At 36.0% G+C, this 16,982-nt stretch overlaps 2 protein-coding genes and 1 pseudogene across 2 annotated transcripts; 2 read left to right on the forward strand and 1 right to left on the reverse strand.

Annotated features, from left to right (window-relative positions):
* Positions 1-5,962: 5,962 nt before the first annotated feature.
* On the forward strand, positions 5,963-6,484 carry LOC113290437 (pectinesterase inhibitor-like). The gene has a single exon (XM_026540044.1). The coding sequence runs from the start codon at positions 5,963-5,965 to the stop codon at positions 6,482-6,484; it is 522 nt and encodes a 173-aa protein (XP_026395829.1).
* A 60-nt stretch (positions 6,485-6,544) lies between these two features.
* On the reverse strand, positions 6,545-11,273 carry LOC113290438 (annotated as a pseudogene).
* Positions 11,274-14,691: 3,418 nt separating this feature from the next.
* Positions 14,692-15,648, forward strand: LOC113290439. The gene is made up of 3 exons (XM_026540045.1): positions 14,692-14,755; positions 15,025-15,158; positions 15,250-15,648. Exons 1-3 carry the CDS (start codon positions 14,692-14,694, stop codon positions 15,646-15,648), a joined length of 597 nt encoding a protein of 198 aa, XP_026395830.1.
* The last annotated feature ends 1,334 nt before the right edge of the window (positions 15,649-16,982 follow it).

Here is a 16,982-nt window from a genome sequence, read left to right on the forward strand (position 1 = left end):
GTTGGCATTTAACTCATCTTTTGTGCATTAATTCTACATTTTATCCCATATTCTGCATTTTCATTGTTTTCAAGAATAAATATTTTTATTAATTAATTTTGTATTTTTAGGTAATAAATAAAGTTTGGATGACTTGAGCAGAAAAGTGGTGAAAAGCCGGGAAGAATTACGCAAGGAAACCGCGAAGAATATTGTGTGCAAGACCAAAGGCTAGAAAGTGGGCTTAATAAGGAAGAGATTTGTTCTTAAAGAAGAAGTGGGCTCAACATATCCCAAGCCCAAACTTATTTCCCAAAACTAAACCCATTTTCCAAGCCCAGAACTCCAAAACCCAAACCCATTCTTTTGTAGCCGTCAGATTGGATCCATCTCATCATCCAATGGTCGCTTCATCATCGTGCATCGAAGTCTGAAGCTCCTGCTAAACACTACAGCACCTAACTCCATCTGGAGCCGTCATCTTAGTTGTATCTCGCAATCCAACGGTCTCTCCAAGCTTCATCCCATCGCGCCGTTCATTTAAATCCAAATCTGGTCATCCGATGATTTCCCTCTCGCTGTGCATCAAACTCGCTACACTTGCCTCACACCCTAGCACGAAGCACCTATACCCAACCAAACACTCCCTACATCCCAAAACACTCGAGTCTTCTCCTCCCTCTCAACCTCTCTGTCTGCAACTCCCTCTCCGCCTGCTCTCACTGCCACCACCACCATACCCTGCCGCACCACCACCCTACCATCGCCACTTCCTCCACTGTCACCAAACACCACCTACACGCCGTAGCTACCTCCCCTACCTCTATAGCCATCTAACTCATTGATTTTTCACCACTGAAACCCTAGGTGATAAATCAATAAATTAGGTGAGGCTATAAGACGCAATTGAAGGCATGGAGAGGAGCAGAGAAGAGAGAATAGGCATGGGTCGACATCAATTCAGGGATTAGGTGAGTGGACTTTTCAATTCAAAAATTAGGGTTTGCAAGTTAGGGTTTTGAAATTTGGGGATATTTTGTAAAACTATAAAAGGCAACTGATGTGTAGAGAGAAGGGGGTGCTTGGGTTAGCCGAGTCTCCCCCAATTTGGGATAATTTTTAGTTTAATTTTAGTTTTCAATTTTAATTTCAATTTCAATTTATGCTTGTTACTGTTTTAATTTAATGTTAATTTCTTGTTTGCATGTTGTTTTAATCCCACTGATAATTCCATGTTAATGTCTAATTTCAATTTCTTTTGATTTTCAACTTCAATTTCTTTATCAATTTCACTGTCTTATATACATTGTCCATGTTTAGTCTAATTTCTAGTTTCATGTTTAATTTGATGTTAATGCACTGTCCATGCTAGGTTGTTTTGTATCTGTTAATCCTCATTGTTTTGTCATTGTTAGTGTTAATATAATCCCATGTTTTGTCACTGTTTTGAATCTCTTGTTTTGTCAATTGTTAGCTTCTCAAATGTTAGGATTAGTTTACTGTTGTGTGTCAATGCTAGGTTAGAGCCTTAGAGCATTGAGTTGATTGAGCAGTGGGGAGAAACTAGTGCTCACTAGTGACTGTGAGCAAGCTGGTTCTCTTCCCACTCTAGATGAATGCCTAAAGCCATTGCCTTGGCTTTGCTTTTTTTCCTTTTTTTTACTTCACTGTCTTCTTCACACCCCTGCCCTTGGCTTAGGCCTTGGTTCCATTGTTCTTGTTTAGTTTCATTGTTCTGTCACTGTCACATTTACTTCACTGCTTTGGTTTTTCTCTTTGCTTCATTTCCATTGTCTCTTTATTTCACTACCATCTTCATTGCTTTGTAAATATCACAGTTTCACTGCCACTATTTGCTCTTGCTTCTCTTTTGTTTCTCCTGTTCTTGTTACTGCATTCACTGCTTTTACTACTTGCTACTGCCTTGTTCTCCCTTAGTGCTCTACTGCCTTGTCTCCCCCTGCTGTTGTGCACTGCTTCTGCTGCTGCTGTGCACTGCCACTGAGCTGCTGCTGAAGCCACCACTGCTGCTGCTGCTTCCTCTCCAAGGCCCAGACCACAGTTCAGGTTAAAGGCCTAAGGCTCAGTTCACTACACTGAGCCCAAGCCCAAATTCAAAATCAAAGGCCCAGTTCATTGTTACAAGGCCCAGTGATATTCAAAAACCTAGAGCCCAATTCACAGTCACTGTTAGCCCAAGGCCCAGTGCAATTCCAAAGGCTAAAAGCCCAGGTTCATAGCTAAAAAGCCTGGCTCTAGTTCACGGCCCAAATCATTCAAAGGCCCAAGGCCTAAAGCACTTCATCATTACAACAAACCCATTAAGCCCAATTTACTCAATGGGTATTCAAAGCCCAACAATAGCAATTTTAGAGCCCAAAATAGCTAGAAACTCCAAACACACCCAGTCTCTGTGGATCGACCCGTACTTGCACGAGCTACAACTGACGACCGTGCACTTGCGGTATTACTGTAGGCCCGTTTTCATTTCGCTTCAATTTTATACGTTTTTTCGGGCCCACCATGCCCCGACACATGACCTTGGACTAATGATGGAGCAGCAACGACACTCAGCGAAGCAAATTCTGCTTCCCGATTTTGAGAAAAATCTACACATGTGGCAGGCACGGTGCCTGTTCATTTCTTCGATCTATTCTCTTCTTTACATTATTGGCCGCTTTTCTTAAAATGCCACTCATATTGTATCAAAAAAATTTGATGTAGAAGAGTTTTAGAAGAAGAAAATATAGTGGTGTGACTGAAAATGAATTGAGTTAAAGGAATTTATAGCTTTGAAAACTATAACGTTGAGAATATGGACGTTGGAAAATCGATAGTTGGCGTTTTTGTTTCCCAATCCCATGTTGATAGGACCAACGCCAGAGGTATTGTCTTGAGCGCCAGCGTTTTCTCTTCTAGCACCGCATTTTTCCTACACACGCCAACGTTTGACTTAGCTCGGGCGCTTGATGATCAACCACGCAGCGCTATTCCCACAGCAGAGAAACCTGTTTGGCCGTCCACCTGGCTTAACAAAAAATTTCATTTGAACATTATCATACAAATTGCCCTAACAACGATAGTGTACCCCTTAGTATACAACAAGGCACCGACTAACAATGCATTATGGGTAAACTGCGGATCTTTTTTATGTATCCGATCCATTTCACTATCCACATTAGCCCATTTAACCACCACAGTGACCACACCTCTTCCATCATCTTCTTTATTCAACATGAGCCTATTAATTCAACTCTATAACCTAAGTATGCCTATTAATTCAACTCTATAACCTAAGTATTTATAAGGGTAACGCATCTTAGATAGACTTAATTCACTCTTCTGCGGAGATGGTTCTAATGAATCGTACGTTATAGAGTAGATTACTTCCTTGAGGTTTATATCATAACCTCCAACCAAGAGATTGTAAGAGTTATCTCAGGGAAGAAAAATTTAGATGAGCTATTATAAAACTTGGATCAGATATAATGGAAAACCAACTCTTACAAACACACTTGCATATGAAGGTTGATCTCGCTGGTACCCTTAACAAGATGTCGAGGTAAAGATCTTCTGGAATGCTTGACATCCTCGTTTCTCTGTATCTCCCCTTTCTTAGACGTCGATCTTAAAACCTCCAAACTGATGATGAAGACGTACAGAGGAAGTATGTTACCTAGATTTGGGGCTCAGAATTTGGATGGCCTTTATTGCTTATATAAGTCGTTGGGTACGGCATACTACCAAGGGATATACTCGGCACCCTAGTAGCAAACACTATGGAAGGGAATTTTCTTTGCTTTGGATAGATTATATGCCACAATAGGAACAACTATGGCAAGAAATTATAGCCAAGTATACAACACCCAGTAGCCAAGGCTTGGTTTCCGTATTTTGTCACAAACGGATACTTATTTGTACATTGAAGAACCGATATGTTGGATCAAATAACAACTTTAGAAGTGCTTGACCACTGAAAATTCAAGAACTGCTGCCATTTCCCATCGGCCGTGGAACAGTTCTGCTTCTCTGTACCACTTGAGGAATGCTAGGCTAATTTTTTTGCGAAGTATGTTTAATTAGGAGACATTGTTTCTGTAATTACTGCTACTAGTATTGTATTTAGTTCTGCTGTATTTTTCTTGTATCTTCTTCTTGTATAGCTGACTTATCTAATACAAATACAGTATATTTCTCCTTTTCATCAAATTAAAAATGAATCAAACTAGAAATCCGATCTCCCGGAAATCTGCTATTACCATAAAAAAAATGTTAAAACTTTGCAAATATATATTCATATAAATTTGGCCCTTATGTAGAACATCTTTCCTTTTTTTTCTTCTTCTTTATTTTAAGAACTCTTGATGACTTGTTTTACAAGTCTAGTCATTTACAGTTTTTAGACTTCTTTTAATTTTCCTTTTTTAGAATTCTGATTCATGCCTATATAAACAGGCTAATATCTTGTGAATAAACACGTTAAGATTATTATTCGAAAAAGTTATTAACTATCTTCTCTACCGCTTATTCTTCCTGTTCTTTAGAAATTCTTCTCTTTGATATTCTGTATTTTCTAAAACCAGAAATATCATCATGGCTTCCTCTTCTCTTTTTGAGCATTTTGGTTGTCCTCTTAGTCGCCACAACAGCAACAAGGGAAGTTAAGAATTTCGGCAATATCAAAGTCTCGATTGATCGAGTTTGTTCACTGACGAAAAAACCTGTTTTCTGCATGGGTGTATTAAATCCTGAGGTAGAGCAACAAAGCCTTGAAACCGTATCAAGCACTCTTATTAACGAAACAATGGTTATAGCCACTGAAATACATAACCAAATAAAAGATTGGATTCCGCAAGCTGCTGGTGCTCAACAGGGTCATCTTAGTGATTGTCTAACGCTTTACAGTTCAGCTATTAGTGATATTGATGCAGGTGGCAGTTTACTTGGATCCAAGGATTATGTGGGACTCAACCAAAAAACTGTTGAAATTGCAAATTATGCAAACACCTGCGAAAGTTCGTTCAGTGTATCTCCATTATCGCAGCAGAATATTGACTTCATTAATTTGGTGGATGTGCTATCAGCCACTTCTTGTCTTCTTAGTCGCTATGGTTAGAATTTTTGTCTTTCGGTCCAGAATTATGTTCCACATTTATGGTTAATGAAAGTAAAATCAAACCCAAAATTAAGATAAGCGTTGTTTCCATAATTTTGTTTTGTTTAATTCTATATTGTTGCTACTAGTGTTGTTTTTAGTTCTGCTGAAGTCTCCTTATACCTTCATCTTCTTGTATGGCTGACTTAATCTAATATAACTATAGTATATTGCTCGTTTTCATCAAATAAAAAAGGATCAAACCCGAAATCTCCCGGAAATCTGCCATTACCATAACAAAGTGCAAAACCTTGTAACAGTATGTACACACTGTGGTCTAATTATACTTCCCCCCGAACAGATAAATTATATGTAGTATATAAAAAAAATTGCTAAACCTACGAGCCATCCATGCCATTAAGGTACAGCTTTAACAGCAGGAATCCATAGATTTCGATATATATATGGAATCCATAGATTTCTATATATGCACCAACTGCAGCAACGAAAACGAGTTTGCTTGACAAAGATTAGGCCCTAACGTGTACTGTTATGGCTGGCATTTGTTCCCTTGTGTGCTTGGGAGTATATTGATTTACAAAGATTTTTTATTTTATGTTTTCATTAATTGCGTCGCTATTACTTAAGTTAGTGAGATTTCAGAATTATTTTTTTATTAACTTAGTGAAGACTCATGATATGGATGTTAATTCATGAGATCCTGTTTTCGAAAGGACTCGAGATATTCTAAAAAATATATTGATTATTCATAAACTTGGTTCCATACTATATAAGACAAGCAAGCTTCTTCGAGTTGATTAGAGAACACACACTGCGTGTATCTTGTAAAACCAGAATATCATCATGGTTTCCTCCTCTCTTAGTCTTATGGGCATTTTGGTTGTTCTCTTAGTAGCCACAACAGCAACTGCAACAAGGGAAGTTATTAAGAATTTCGGCAATATCAAAGTCTCAGTTGATCAAGTTTGTTCAAGGACAAGAAACCCTGGTTTCTGCATGGGTGTATTACCTCCTGGGGTAGCGAACCATAACCTTGAAACCGTATCAAGAGCTGTTATTAATCAGGCAATGGTTGAAGCCATCGAAATATATAGCCAGATAAAAGATTGGATTCCGCAAGCTGCTGGTGGTCAACAGGGTCACCTTAATTATTGTCTCAGGCTTTATGGTTCCGCTATTAACAGTGTTAAAGCAGCTAGAGATCTACTTGGATCAAAGCAATATCTTGGACTCAACAGAAAAACTGTTGAAATTGCAAATTATGCAAACGGTTGCGAAAGTTCGTTTAGTTCTTCACCCAGGGCTGTATCTCCATTAACGCAGCTGAATAGCGATTTCTCTAATTTGGTGGATGTGCTATCAGCCATTTCTTACCTTCTTAGTCACTAATGATTCGAATTTTTGTCTTTTGGCGCTGCGTATCTCCAGATTTATGTTCAACATTTATGGTTAATAAAAGTAAAAATCACGTTTTTGTTTAACCAAATTTACAATTTTTACTCTCCAAGAGAGCCTGCAAATTTACAAAATACCTATGTGTGTAAGATTTCTACATTGGTTCCAGAAATCTTAATTTCTACTCCATTCCCACACAGCTTCATAATGTTGGGCTGCCAAGTCTCTGTTGTCTGAGCATCGATCTTGTTCTAGATTTGGCAGATGGCTCTTCCTCCTGAAAACAGCAATCTGAAAGGCGAACCCTGGTTCAACATCCCCCATCCCACCCATTCCACTGAATTTAATTGTGTCTTGTGGCTAAGTCGGGAGTCCAAGAGTTAAACTGCTCTCGAGCCCACTCAAATTTATGGTCATTGTTGTGGAATTTGTAGGAAATAGACGATTTCTTCTTATCTGCTTCATCATCTCGGGAAGTAGAAATCTTCTGTTGTATTGGGTTATATTCGTGATTTGCAGTCGACACTATCAATTTTTTTGGGACAGAAAGCATCTGCTCAATCGCCTGCACATGATTTCAACATGTTAATTACATTGTGTAGCTGAAATATAAAAATGGAACTATAACCATCTCATATCTTCGTGAGTGTGTGCAACCTAGACGGCCAATACATAAAACTTCATTATAGACCAAAATTCTAAAAAGAAAAACAGAACATCTATAGGTATGAGATTGGGATAATATTACAAAACATAAACTGTACGAAAAATTTACCAATGTTGCAGCACATGACTCATTGATGTGTTTCACTGCATATTTAACCCGTTGCTTCAAATAGGAAGGCTAAATAATGCCTGCTCCATTCAATCCTTAAGAGGCTCTTGTACCCGCAGCAAATTGATAGAGTACTCAAGGACACAGTCTTCTGAAAAGGAGATAGTTTTTGTCAAAATAAAGAGAAGAACATTCAGAAATGCCTGAACCAAATATGATAGACTTAGTTTAAAAAGATTAAGTTCAGAATTCACGTGATTATACTCGTGAAACTAAAAAAGACTGTAAACAAGAAATGATGCAGGAGCATAATCAGTTTTCTATTTCCTATCTTTTAGCTGAATTTCTATTCTTAGGCGTTAGAAGGTTTTCTTATAGTAAAGGCTAGGATTTAAAGTATCGTTATTTGGATGCTTAGCCAAGAAACCCTAGTAGTATAAATAGGTTTATGAAACTCTTTTAGAGGCAGTTTATTATTATTATTGAAGTTATTTCAGTTGAGTTTATTATTAGAACTCTTCTTTTCTACGTTCGGTTGAGAATCAAACCCTAGTTTTCTTATCTCTATCTACTGCGCCATAAAGAAACCTGAAGAAGCAATAAGACTCTGTTATATTTATGTGGAGGCGAGTTGATTTTCACAATCCAAACAACACATAGAGCTGACATGAACATAGAGGAATTGATAACAACAGAGACATATAGAAACTCACTTAAAGATGGCAATCATATAGGCATAGCAGAACCACCAGCTGAACGAAGAACCAAGAGCTGAAGTAGCAACTCAGTGATGAAAATACAACTTTATGTGTTGTTTGGATTGTGAACATCAACTCTATGTTTTATGCTATATGTACTACCAAGCTGGACAGTATGTATCGAAAACACAACTCGTAGAGAATTCAGGCTCAGGTAACCAATGCAGACGGCAAAATGTAGATAGAAGATGCCTAGGATAGGAACCTCTCCAGTTCTTTCGTGTAGTGAACGCTGTGGGCAAGTCTGCTGCAATTATTGCATCTCTAGACAACTTGTAACCTCCATCAGGAATCCTACCAATAAGCATTCTGAATAAGCAGTTTCATCAAGAATATGCAATAACTAAAAGCTGGAATTTAAGAAAATAAATATAAAACAGTGGAAAAAATCAAAATATGAGAAGTCATTAGCTATAATTCACAACCTTTTTTCCAGAAAAAAAAATTGATAAAAATAAAATCATTCAAGCAAGTTTAAAGAAGATGGAAAGAATAAATGATGTATGTCATGTACACGACATTCCCACATTTCTTCATCCTAAATGCAATTATACATGACTGACATAATTGGTGGGCAAAGCAAACATTGTGACAAGCAGAGGAATACATACCTGTAGTAGGTACCTAGTGTTACGTCTTCATGAAAAAGATACTTTGATTTCCACGTGTATCCAAAAGTTGCCATGATTGCACCTCCATGAATATTTTGACCATAAAAATATGATTCCCTTAAATTTATAGTTTCTGCTTCATATGAAAAAACTACCAGTTTTGAATCAGATTCCAGCGGAAGGCCCAACGAAGAAAAATACAATCTCATCTCAGATGAAGATTTTCCAATCGTCCTGCAAAAATAAAATTTCCGTTAATGGCAACACGACGTGGTCAGAAGATTGGGGACAAGATTCTATCCTACCTCCCCTGTGCATCTAGACCCAACAAAAATCTCATTATTTTCCCACCTATAAACCCGACTAGTTTAAACCTTACTTGAAGATAAACAACACAGCTAGCAGTGTATACAGGTCATGGGTCAAGAATGCTCAAAACCTAGCACTGAGTTGTCCTGCTGTTTTAGTGTGTTCCACCAATAGTTTGGCAAATGTAAACCGTCCAAAAAATGTTTTACTCTATCTAGTTGAAGCAGATTGAGATAAATGTAAAGCAACCACAAAATGTTGCTGTAGTTTATGTTCTACCCACCTGGATAGATGTTCTGCAACACCCAATTTTTCTGCAATGACATCAATGTAATATTCCTGGAGGGAATATTGAGAGATAACAGTTGAACAGGCTTTTGAAGTGAGCAAGGTATGCATATGGCTTCAACACGAATGCTTTCTTCTGAAGGATTCCCAGCCTCAATAGTATATGGAGAGTACGGGTTCTGCTTCCGAATCCAAAGGTTTCCCTCATCAGTGGCTACTGAACCAGATAATGTAGCAGCCCCCATGATAAGTAAGGCAAGTGATCAGTTTCCACTAAGTGATTAATGCAGTTGCATAAATTTTTAACCTTTTGATCACATGCAACAAGAATAGACGCAGGAACTAAAAGATGACATTTTGTCGCTAATGCAGCTCGTAAGTGCCCAGCCAGCGGATGAGCAGATGGAAGAAACTTTACCACATAAATCAAAAAATAGAAATTAGTTAAAATTCAAGCACAACATCATGAATGAGAATTATATAACATGGTAACAATATAGTAAACTGACTGTCAAAGCATGAAGAGCCACTAACCTTATCTGAAAATACATAAGATACACGAGTGACTAATTCATCACTTGGTTCTTTTAAAGTGAGACCATTTGTCGTTGTCTGGATACCAAGCTACATAATATCAGATAACACGAAAAGATTACAAAACAATCTTTGCGAATACAATCAACATTCAAATCCGAACAGTAAAAGGGAAAACCAAAAACAAAACATATACCTTCACAAAAGCAATCCTTGCAGCAGACTGCTCAGCGTCTTTCTTTCTTTTGCAGACCTCGGAAGTAACAGTCATATCCGGAAGCACAACATCATGAATGGGAATTATATAACCTGGTAACAATTTAGTAAATTGCCGTTAAAGCATAAAGAACCACTAACCTTGTCTGAGAATACATAAGATACACGACGAGTGACTAATTCATCACTTAGTTCTTTAACAATGAGACCATTTGTCGCTGTACTCTGGATACCAAGCTGCATAATATCACATAACACAAAAAGGTCACAAAACAAAACAATCTTTGCGGTTACAATTAACATTCAAATTCAAACAGTAAAAGGGAAAACAAACAAATATACCTTCACGATAGCAATCCTTGCAGCAGACTACTCAGCATCTTTCTTTCTTTTGCAGACCTCTGAAGTAACGGTCATACCTGGAAGCTGCAAGCAACAGCGGAACAAACAAGGACCTTGCTGCGGAATGGTTAATTCTGGGCAAACATTTTGTGCCACTTCTTTCACGTCTTCTGTCTTGTAAACCGCCTTGACACCAAATTTCTGGTGTATAATAGCTTTAGGAGTTGGTGGTGGTGCCATCTTGGGCACAACCGATTCAGTTCCAATTAGTCCTTTTCAATGTTTATAACACAAATCAAAATACCTGTTAGATGTAAACCCAAATAAGTCAAAACTATAACCCATTAGGCCATTAGAGAAAAACAACAAGCATAATCAAGATTTCTCCTCATACTCTAGGTCTTCCTCTAAATACTAAAAAGGGGGAATAAACCAAGTGACCTACATTATCATTTATACTCATAAAAGATGATCTTTTTTCCATTAACCCAAAGAAACTCATCTTGCATTTTAAAGAAACAACACAAAGATCTCAGATACATAATCAATCCCTAATTTCTTTAATTACCAAAAAAGAAAAGAAAACTAGCTGCACTGATTTTATACTCTAAGGGTTAGTTCAAAAGAATCAAAACATGAAACAGATACGATCTTGGATCATTCTAACAAGTAAGGACTGTTAACCTCAAGAAATCGATCTTGCTCGATGATGAAAAATAATCAAAATTTCAACAATGTTAAACCCCCTAAATCCTACTTCAACCATGAAAAATAATCAAATTAAGGGGCTTCTTCGAATTCGTACTAAGAAAGAATGAAAAAAACTTCAATGCAATTTGGCGATTTAGGGTTTTACCTCTAATTTCTTGTTTTCGGTTCCATTTCCTCCTTCCTGCTCAATTTCAGGCAGTGTGTGTGACTAAATGTATCAAAGGGGATTCTGTTTCTTAATAGCCTCGTGACTTCACAAAATTATTAATATATGGAGTTTATTAATATAGGGAGGTATATTCAAAAAAATTGCTTGACAAGAAGCTTTAAAAATGCTCGACGAGTTGGAAATATTTTGGCTTCAACAAGAAGGGTGCACGTAGTAATGAGGTCTTATGCATACGCAAAGATGCAATAACAATCCTACATAAGTTTCTCAAACAACTATAAATACATATTATTTTTTATCTTAAATTTTGATGTAAAAAGATGTATAATTTTCCGATTGAGGTAAATTCCTTATGGTGGGACTAGAAAAAATCTATTAACATTAAAATGTGGAGTTTAGTACTATTTATAACTGGCCCAAATTGGGACCATGATTTTTTATTACTCCCTCCGTTCTTTTTTTAGGATGGTTTTGTTTTTAGCGAAATTTAAGGAAATTAAGAAAACTAATCATTGGAAGTGGTCTCATGACACTTGTCAATAAAAGAAGTGAAGTGAAATGGTCCCCGTGACACTTGTTAGCAAAAAGAAGTAAAATGAAGTGGTCCATATGACACTTGTCATCAAAAGAAGTTAAGAGAAAAGTGGTCCCAAAGTAACATTTGACTTTCTCAATTAAGAATCTGGCCTATTTTTTTGAAATTTTTATTTATAGAAACTGGCCTATTAAAAAAGAACGGAGGAAGTAATATATAGAGTTTATTAATAAATGGATTTTTAACTTTAGAAAGAAGGTGAGGAGGGAAATAACAAGGAAATACCAATTGGTCCTAAGAATAATATATTAGAGAGAGTCTAGTCCAGATCAATTGTTTGTTTGGTCCTATTTGGTAATATAAGTTATAGTTTGGTCCTAAAAATTATAGTTTGGTCCTAGGGTGATGTCATTGATGATGTAAATGTCATCTTGTAGTGGCAGAAATACCCTGTTGGGACCATTACATCATCCATGACGTCACCATATGATATATATAGTCAATTATCAAGAGAGAAGATATTATTTTCAGATTTATTTTCTCTCACCTCCATATTTTCAGATCTACTTTCTTTCTCCTCTTTTTTCTTCTCCTGCTGCATAAACAATGAAGATTGTGTGAGTTCTAAGGTTTTGATTTTGCAGAGATGATGAATACAATTTGCAAAGATGATAAACGTCATGAGTATATCAAGATGATGAACAAGACGACGATTTTTTGACAAAGATTTTGTGTTTTCTCCCTGTTTTGATGTTGTTTGTGGTTGAAGATGATGATGAACACGATGAAGATGATGAAAACGATGAAGATTTATGTTCTTCTTCGTCACTGCTGCTGCTACTGTTGAAGACGATGAATTTGATGAACTTCATTCTTGAAATGAACTCTATTTTCTTTAGAAGATGATGATGCAAACGAATGAAGATGATGAAGATCCTGATTTTGATGATAAAGATCTTGTTTTTGACGATGATAAAGATGACGATGATTTTGATGTTGATGTTGAAGATCTTGATTTTGTTGTTGAAGATCTTTGTTACTGATGTTTGCTGCTCGTGTTAAAGATGAATTTCTGCTGCTGTTGAAGACGATGATGTTTTGTTGTTGCTGTTGAAGACGAAGACGAAGTTGATGATGCTGCAATTCATTTTTACGAATGAACTCTATTTTTATCAGGAGTTCATTTCTGGAATGAACTCTGGTTTATGTAGGTTTTTATCAGCAGTTCATTCTGATGAATGAATTCTGGTTTGTATAGGTTTTTATTAGGAGTTCATTTCTGGAATGAACTCTGGTTTATATGTTTTTTTATCAGGAGTTCATTTTCTGGAATGAAGTCTGGTTTATATGGATTTTTATCAGGAGTTCATTTCTGGAATGAACTCTGTTTTTTTTTTAGGTTTTTATATGGAGTTCATTTCTGGATTGAACTCTGTTTTTTTAGGTTTTTATATGGAGTTCGTTTCTGGAATGAACTCTGTTTTTTTAGGTTTTTATATGGAGTTCATTTCTGGAATGAACTCTGTCTTTTTTAGAATTTTATATGGAGTTCATTTCTGGAATGAACTCTGTTTTTTTAGGTTTTTATATGGAGTTCATTTCTGGAATGAACTCTGTTTTTTAGGTGATTTCTGAAAAAATAAGTAGAAATTAACAGGAGTTGATTTTAAAGAATGAACTGCTACAAAAAAAAAAACTAACACGAAAGGGTATTTTTGTCCAATTAAATATTTTTAGATAATTATGGACCAAATAGTAAAGGCGTTTGACCAAAGGACTAAATAGACATGGGCCCACCTAAAAAAGTACCAAATGATATTTTTCCCGGAAAATAATGGGACCGACTTATGGACTCCGGTGGGACTCATGGTTTGGGATACAAAATCAAGACAATGACTAAATACAACCCCTAATAAAGTTAAATGCAACCTGTAACTAAAAGTCTAGATATTTGCGAACCTAAGTATCGCGGGTGATCAAAACCTGCTATTCTCACCTTCTTCTTCGTGTTCTCTTAAATCTCTGTAAAACGGATTCACCAATAACTGTAATCTCGAGTTGTTTTTCATGCATACAGAACCGTACTCCATTATTATCCAAACCATATTTAGACAATACAATCAAATGGCAATTCAAAATCATTAAAATCAAATTAAAATTTAAAGTCACGATATTAAAATTAGGGTTGGTAGTAGCAAGAAACTTTAACTGGTAATCCTCATAAGATAACGTGGTCGTTTATGTAAATATGGATCTAGTCGAAATCTTATTATTTTACTCGAAGGTGTTCTTGTCAATCACGTTTGCACTATACTAAAATTTTACAAATGATTTAGCAAAAAAAAGAAAAAATACCTTTGCAAATGTAAAAAATCATGTTCCGACCTGTTGGTAGTTGTCCAAGGAGTTGATTATGGCAATAACAGAAAGAAGAAGATGATGATAATAACGGCGGGTTTGGTTACCCACGTTTCTTAGGCATACAAATATCTAGCATTTTAGTTATGGATTGTATTTAACTTTACCATGGGTTGTATTTAATCACCGCCAAAATCAATAACTTTCCGAAAAAGAATGGATCCACACTTATATGCTACCCTCACTTTTCCACACTTAAATGCTACCCTCACTTTTCTTATTTACCATGATTGTCAGAATTTGCTTTTTCCTATTTATAAAAGTCAAATTAAATACAAGTATAACTATCACCATTTTATTTTGTGTTCTTCTTCATTAGTCCCTATTTTCAATAAACATCCATTAAAAAAATATTAATCCTACGATTAGATCTCTGATCAATTAGTTCACAATTATATATAAATTTATTATTTCTTTAACTTTTATCATTTAACTAGTAGAAATCAATGATTTGATCGGAAAATAATTCGTAAACCATTAATATGGAAGATTCTACGATTGACAATCTAGGGAAAAATATCCAAACCTTAGATGAATGGAACATCCAACAAGATGTTGTTTAGCTGAAAATACATCCATTGAAGAAGATTTAGAGGTAAGTAACTTTTTTTTTTGTTTAGTGTTTTTTTTATTTTTCGTTGAACAAGTCTCTGATTTCTGGACGACCACGAGATATTTCAGTCGTCCAAACAAGGACGACTTTGTAACGAAACAGTTTGCTGTAACTGAACGACTATGTGCTTAAGCACGCGGTTGTTTATGGACGACTGTAGTTGGTTCTTCTTGAGTGAACGACTTGAACTGTCTGACTTTTTTTTTCCACAAATACTTCCCAACTCATTAATCTGTCATTCGCAATTGGAATCAGCTGAAGAAATTATTCTAGATGAAGAAAAGGCGGATAAGACAGTTTTAGATATCGCTAACCAACATAATGTGGAGCAACTAGAACCTATCGATGTTGTTGCCTTCGATTCTACTGATTACTTTACTATAAATAAGGTAGTGTATGTCCCTTTTTCCAAGTGATATATCAATTATTTTTTCGTTCTGTAATGGTCGCGTTGATATATGTTTTGTTTGTTGTGTGTAGACATTTGACTCAAGAAAAGAAGTTATAGAAGGTGTCTTCGGTATACAAAAAAATATAGTTGTCGTGATTGTGAAGACAGTGAATAAGAATGAAAATCAAGGTGTCAAGGGCTTGTCCATTGTATTTGGGTGTGAGAAAGGTGGAAAGTATAAGAAAGGAAAGCAAACATCGAGTCCTTCTAAATGTAGAAAAAGAACTGGCACAAAAAGATGTAAATGTCCATTTAAGTTGAGGTCGACTTGCATAACTGCTTCAAAATGGAATTTGGTTCTCAAAGTTGGACACCATAACCATCCTCATCCTGATGAACTTTTGGGTCATGCATTCGTTGGTAGATTAACTAAAAATGAAGAGAAATATGTTATTTATTTCCACGAACACGATATGCCACCTAGATAGATTTATGTTGCTTTAAATAAAGTATTTAAAAACAATCTTCTGACTGTAAAGAACATCGATAATTGCATGCAAAAGCATTGGCAAAGTGAAGTTGTTGGAAGGATTAGGATGCAACTTCTTCAAAATTATCTAGATGATGCCCATTATGTGACATATAATAGGCGAAATCTTGATACAAATGAGGTAACTGATATCCTTTGGGCCAATATCAAATCTACCATATGTGCTCAATGTTTTCCATCGGTCGTCATTATTGATTGTACATATAAGACAAACAGATGGAAAATGCTTTTATTTCATTCGACGGGTATGACATCTACGGGAATGATGTTCTCCATTGATTTTGCATTTATTAGTGCCGAGCTAACATAAAATTACGAATGGGCTTTGCAGAATTTGAGATCACTTTACTCTCCAACAAACTTGCCTTCTGTTATTGTCACTAAAAACAAATAGGCGTTGATCAATGGTATTGGTACTGTTTTCCTAGATGCATGAAGATTATTATGTACATGGCATATTCAAAAGAATGTGTATTCTTATTTCCGCGAGGCAACTAAAAAGCAAAAAAATCGCGAAAGAATTAAAAGCGAGGGAGAAAAAATAACGACGAAAGTACGATTCTTAATAAGGATCGGGGAAAAGTGAATCAAGAACATTATGAAGAGGAAAAAGATCCTCTGAAGGATTTAGAAGATGATTGGATACGCGTTGTTCGGATGGAAACAATATCTCTATTCAAAATGGGTTTGGAGTCCTTCATACATAAATATGAGAAGAGGTATCCTGAAGTCGTTAAATACATAGGTGAGTCAGTTCTTGTGAATAGGAATTTTTCGCGTATGCATGGACTAATGAAGTAAAACATTTTGGAGTCACAATTTCTAGTCGTGTGGAAGGTGCACATAATGTCTGAAAGCGATTCTTGGTAAATAGTCAAGGTGGGTTTGTTGAGTGCTGGCAATAAAACAAGATGCATGAATCTCAACTTGTAACTATCAAAGCTAAATTTCAACAATCTTTGACTTTCATCAAGCATGAGCACAAAATCGACGACTTTAAGGGTCTTCATCCCCATGTCTCACAATATGCCTTAGACTTTATCACCATTGAAATAAAAATATGGGAAAACGTAATAAGTGTTGTTGATAACTTGTGTGGATGCTAAAAAAGAGGGGGTACAACAACCACACCCAATATTTCATTCAGCAATCTGAATAGACAAACTCCAATATACTTTCAAGAGAATCAACTAGACAGTCAAACTCAATCTAGAGAAAAGTATATCAAAGAGTTTATATCTCTATTTCTTAATTCAATCCGCAATCAGCAAA

This window comes from Papaver somniferum, chromosome 6 (assembly GCF_003573695.1).
Source record: "Papaver somniferum cultivar HN1 chromosome 6, ASM357369v1, whole genome shotgun sequence".
NCBI lineage: Eukaryota > Viridiplantae > Streptophyta > Magnoliopsida > Ranunculales > Papaveraceae > Papaver > Papaver somniferum.

Excerpts from the sequence above, each read along its gene's own strand:
- LOC113290437 (XM_026540044.1), top strand. The coding sequence starts at position 5,963 with ATGGGCATTTTGGTTGTTCTCTTAGTAGCCACAACAGCAACTGCAACA.
- LOC113290439 (XM_026540045.1), top strand. The coding sequence starts at position 14,692 with ATGGAACATCCAACAAGATGTTGTTTAGCTGAAAATACATCCATTGAA. Across the intron at positions 14,756-15,024 it reads TGAAGAAGATTTAGAGGTAA|CTGAAGAAATTATTCTAGAT; the intron begins GTAACTTTTTTT and ends AATTGGAATCAG. Across the intron at positions 15,159-15,249 it reads ATTACTTTACTATAAATAAG|ACATTTGACTCAAGAAAAGA; the intron begins GTAGTGTATGTC and ends TGTTGTGTGTAG.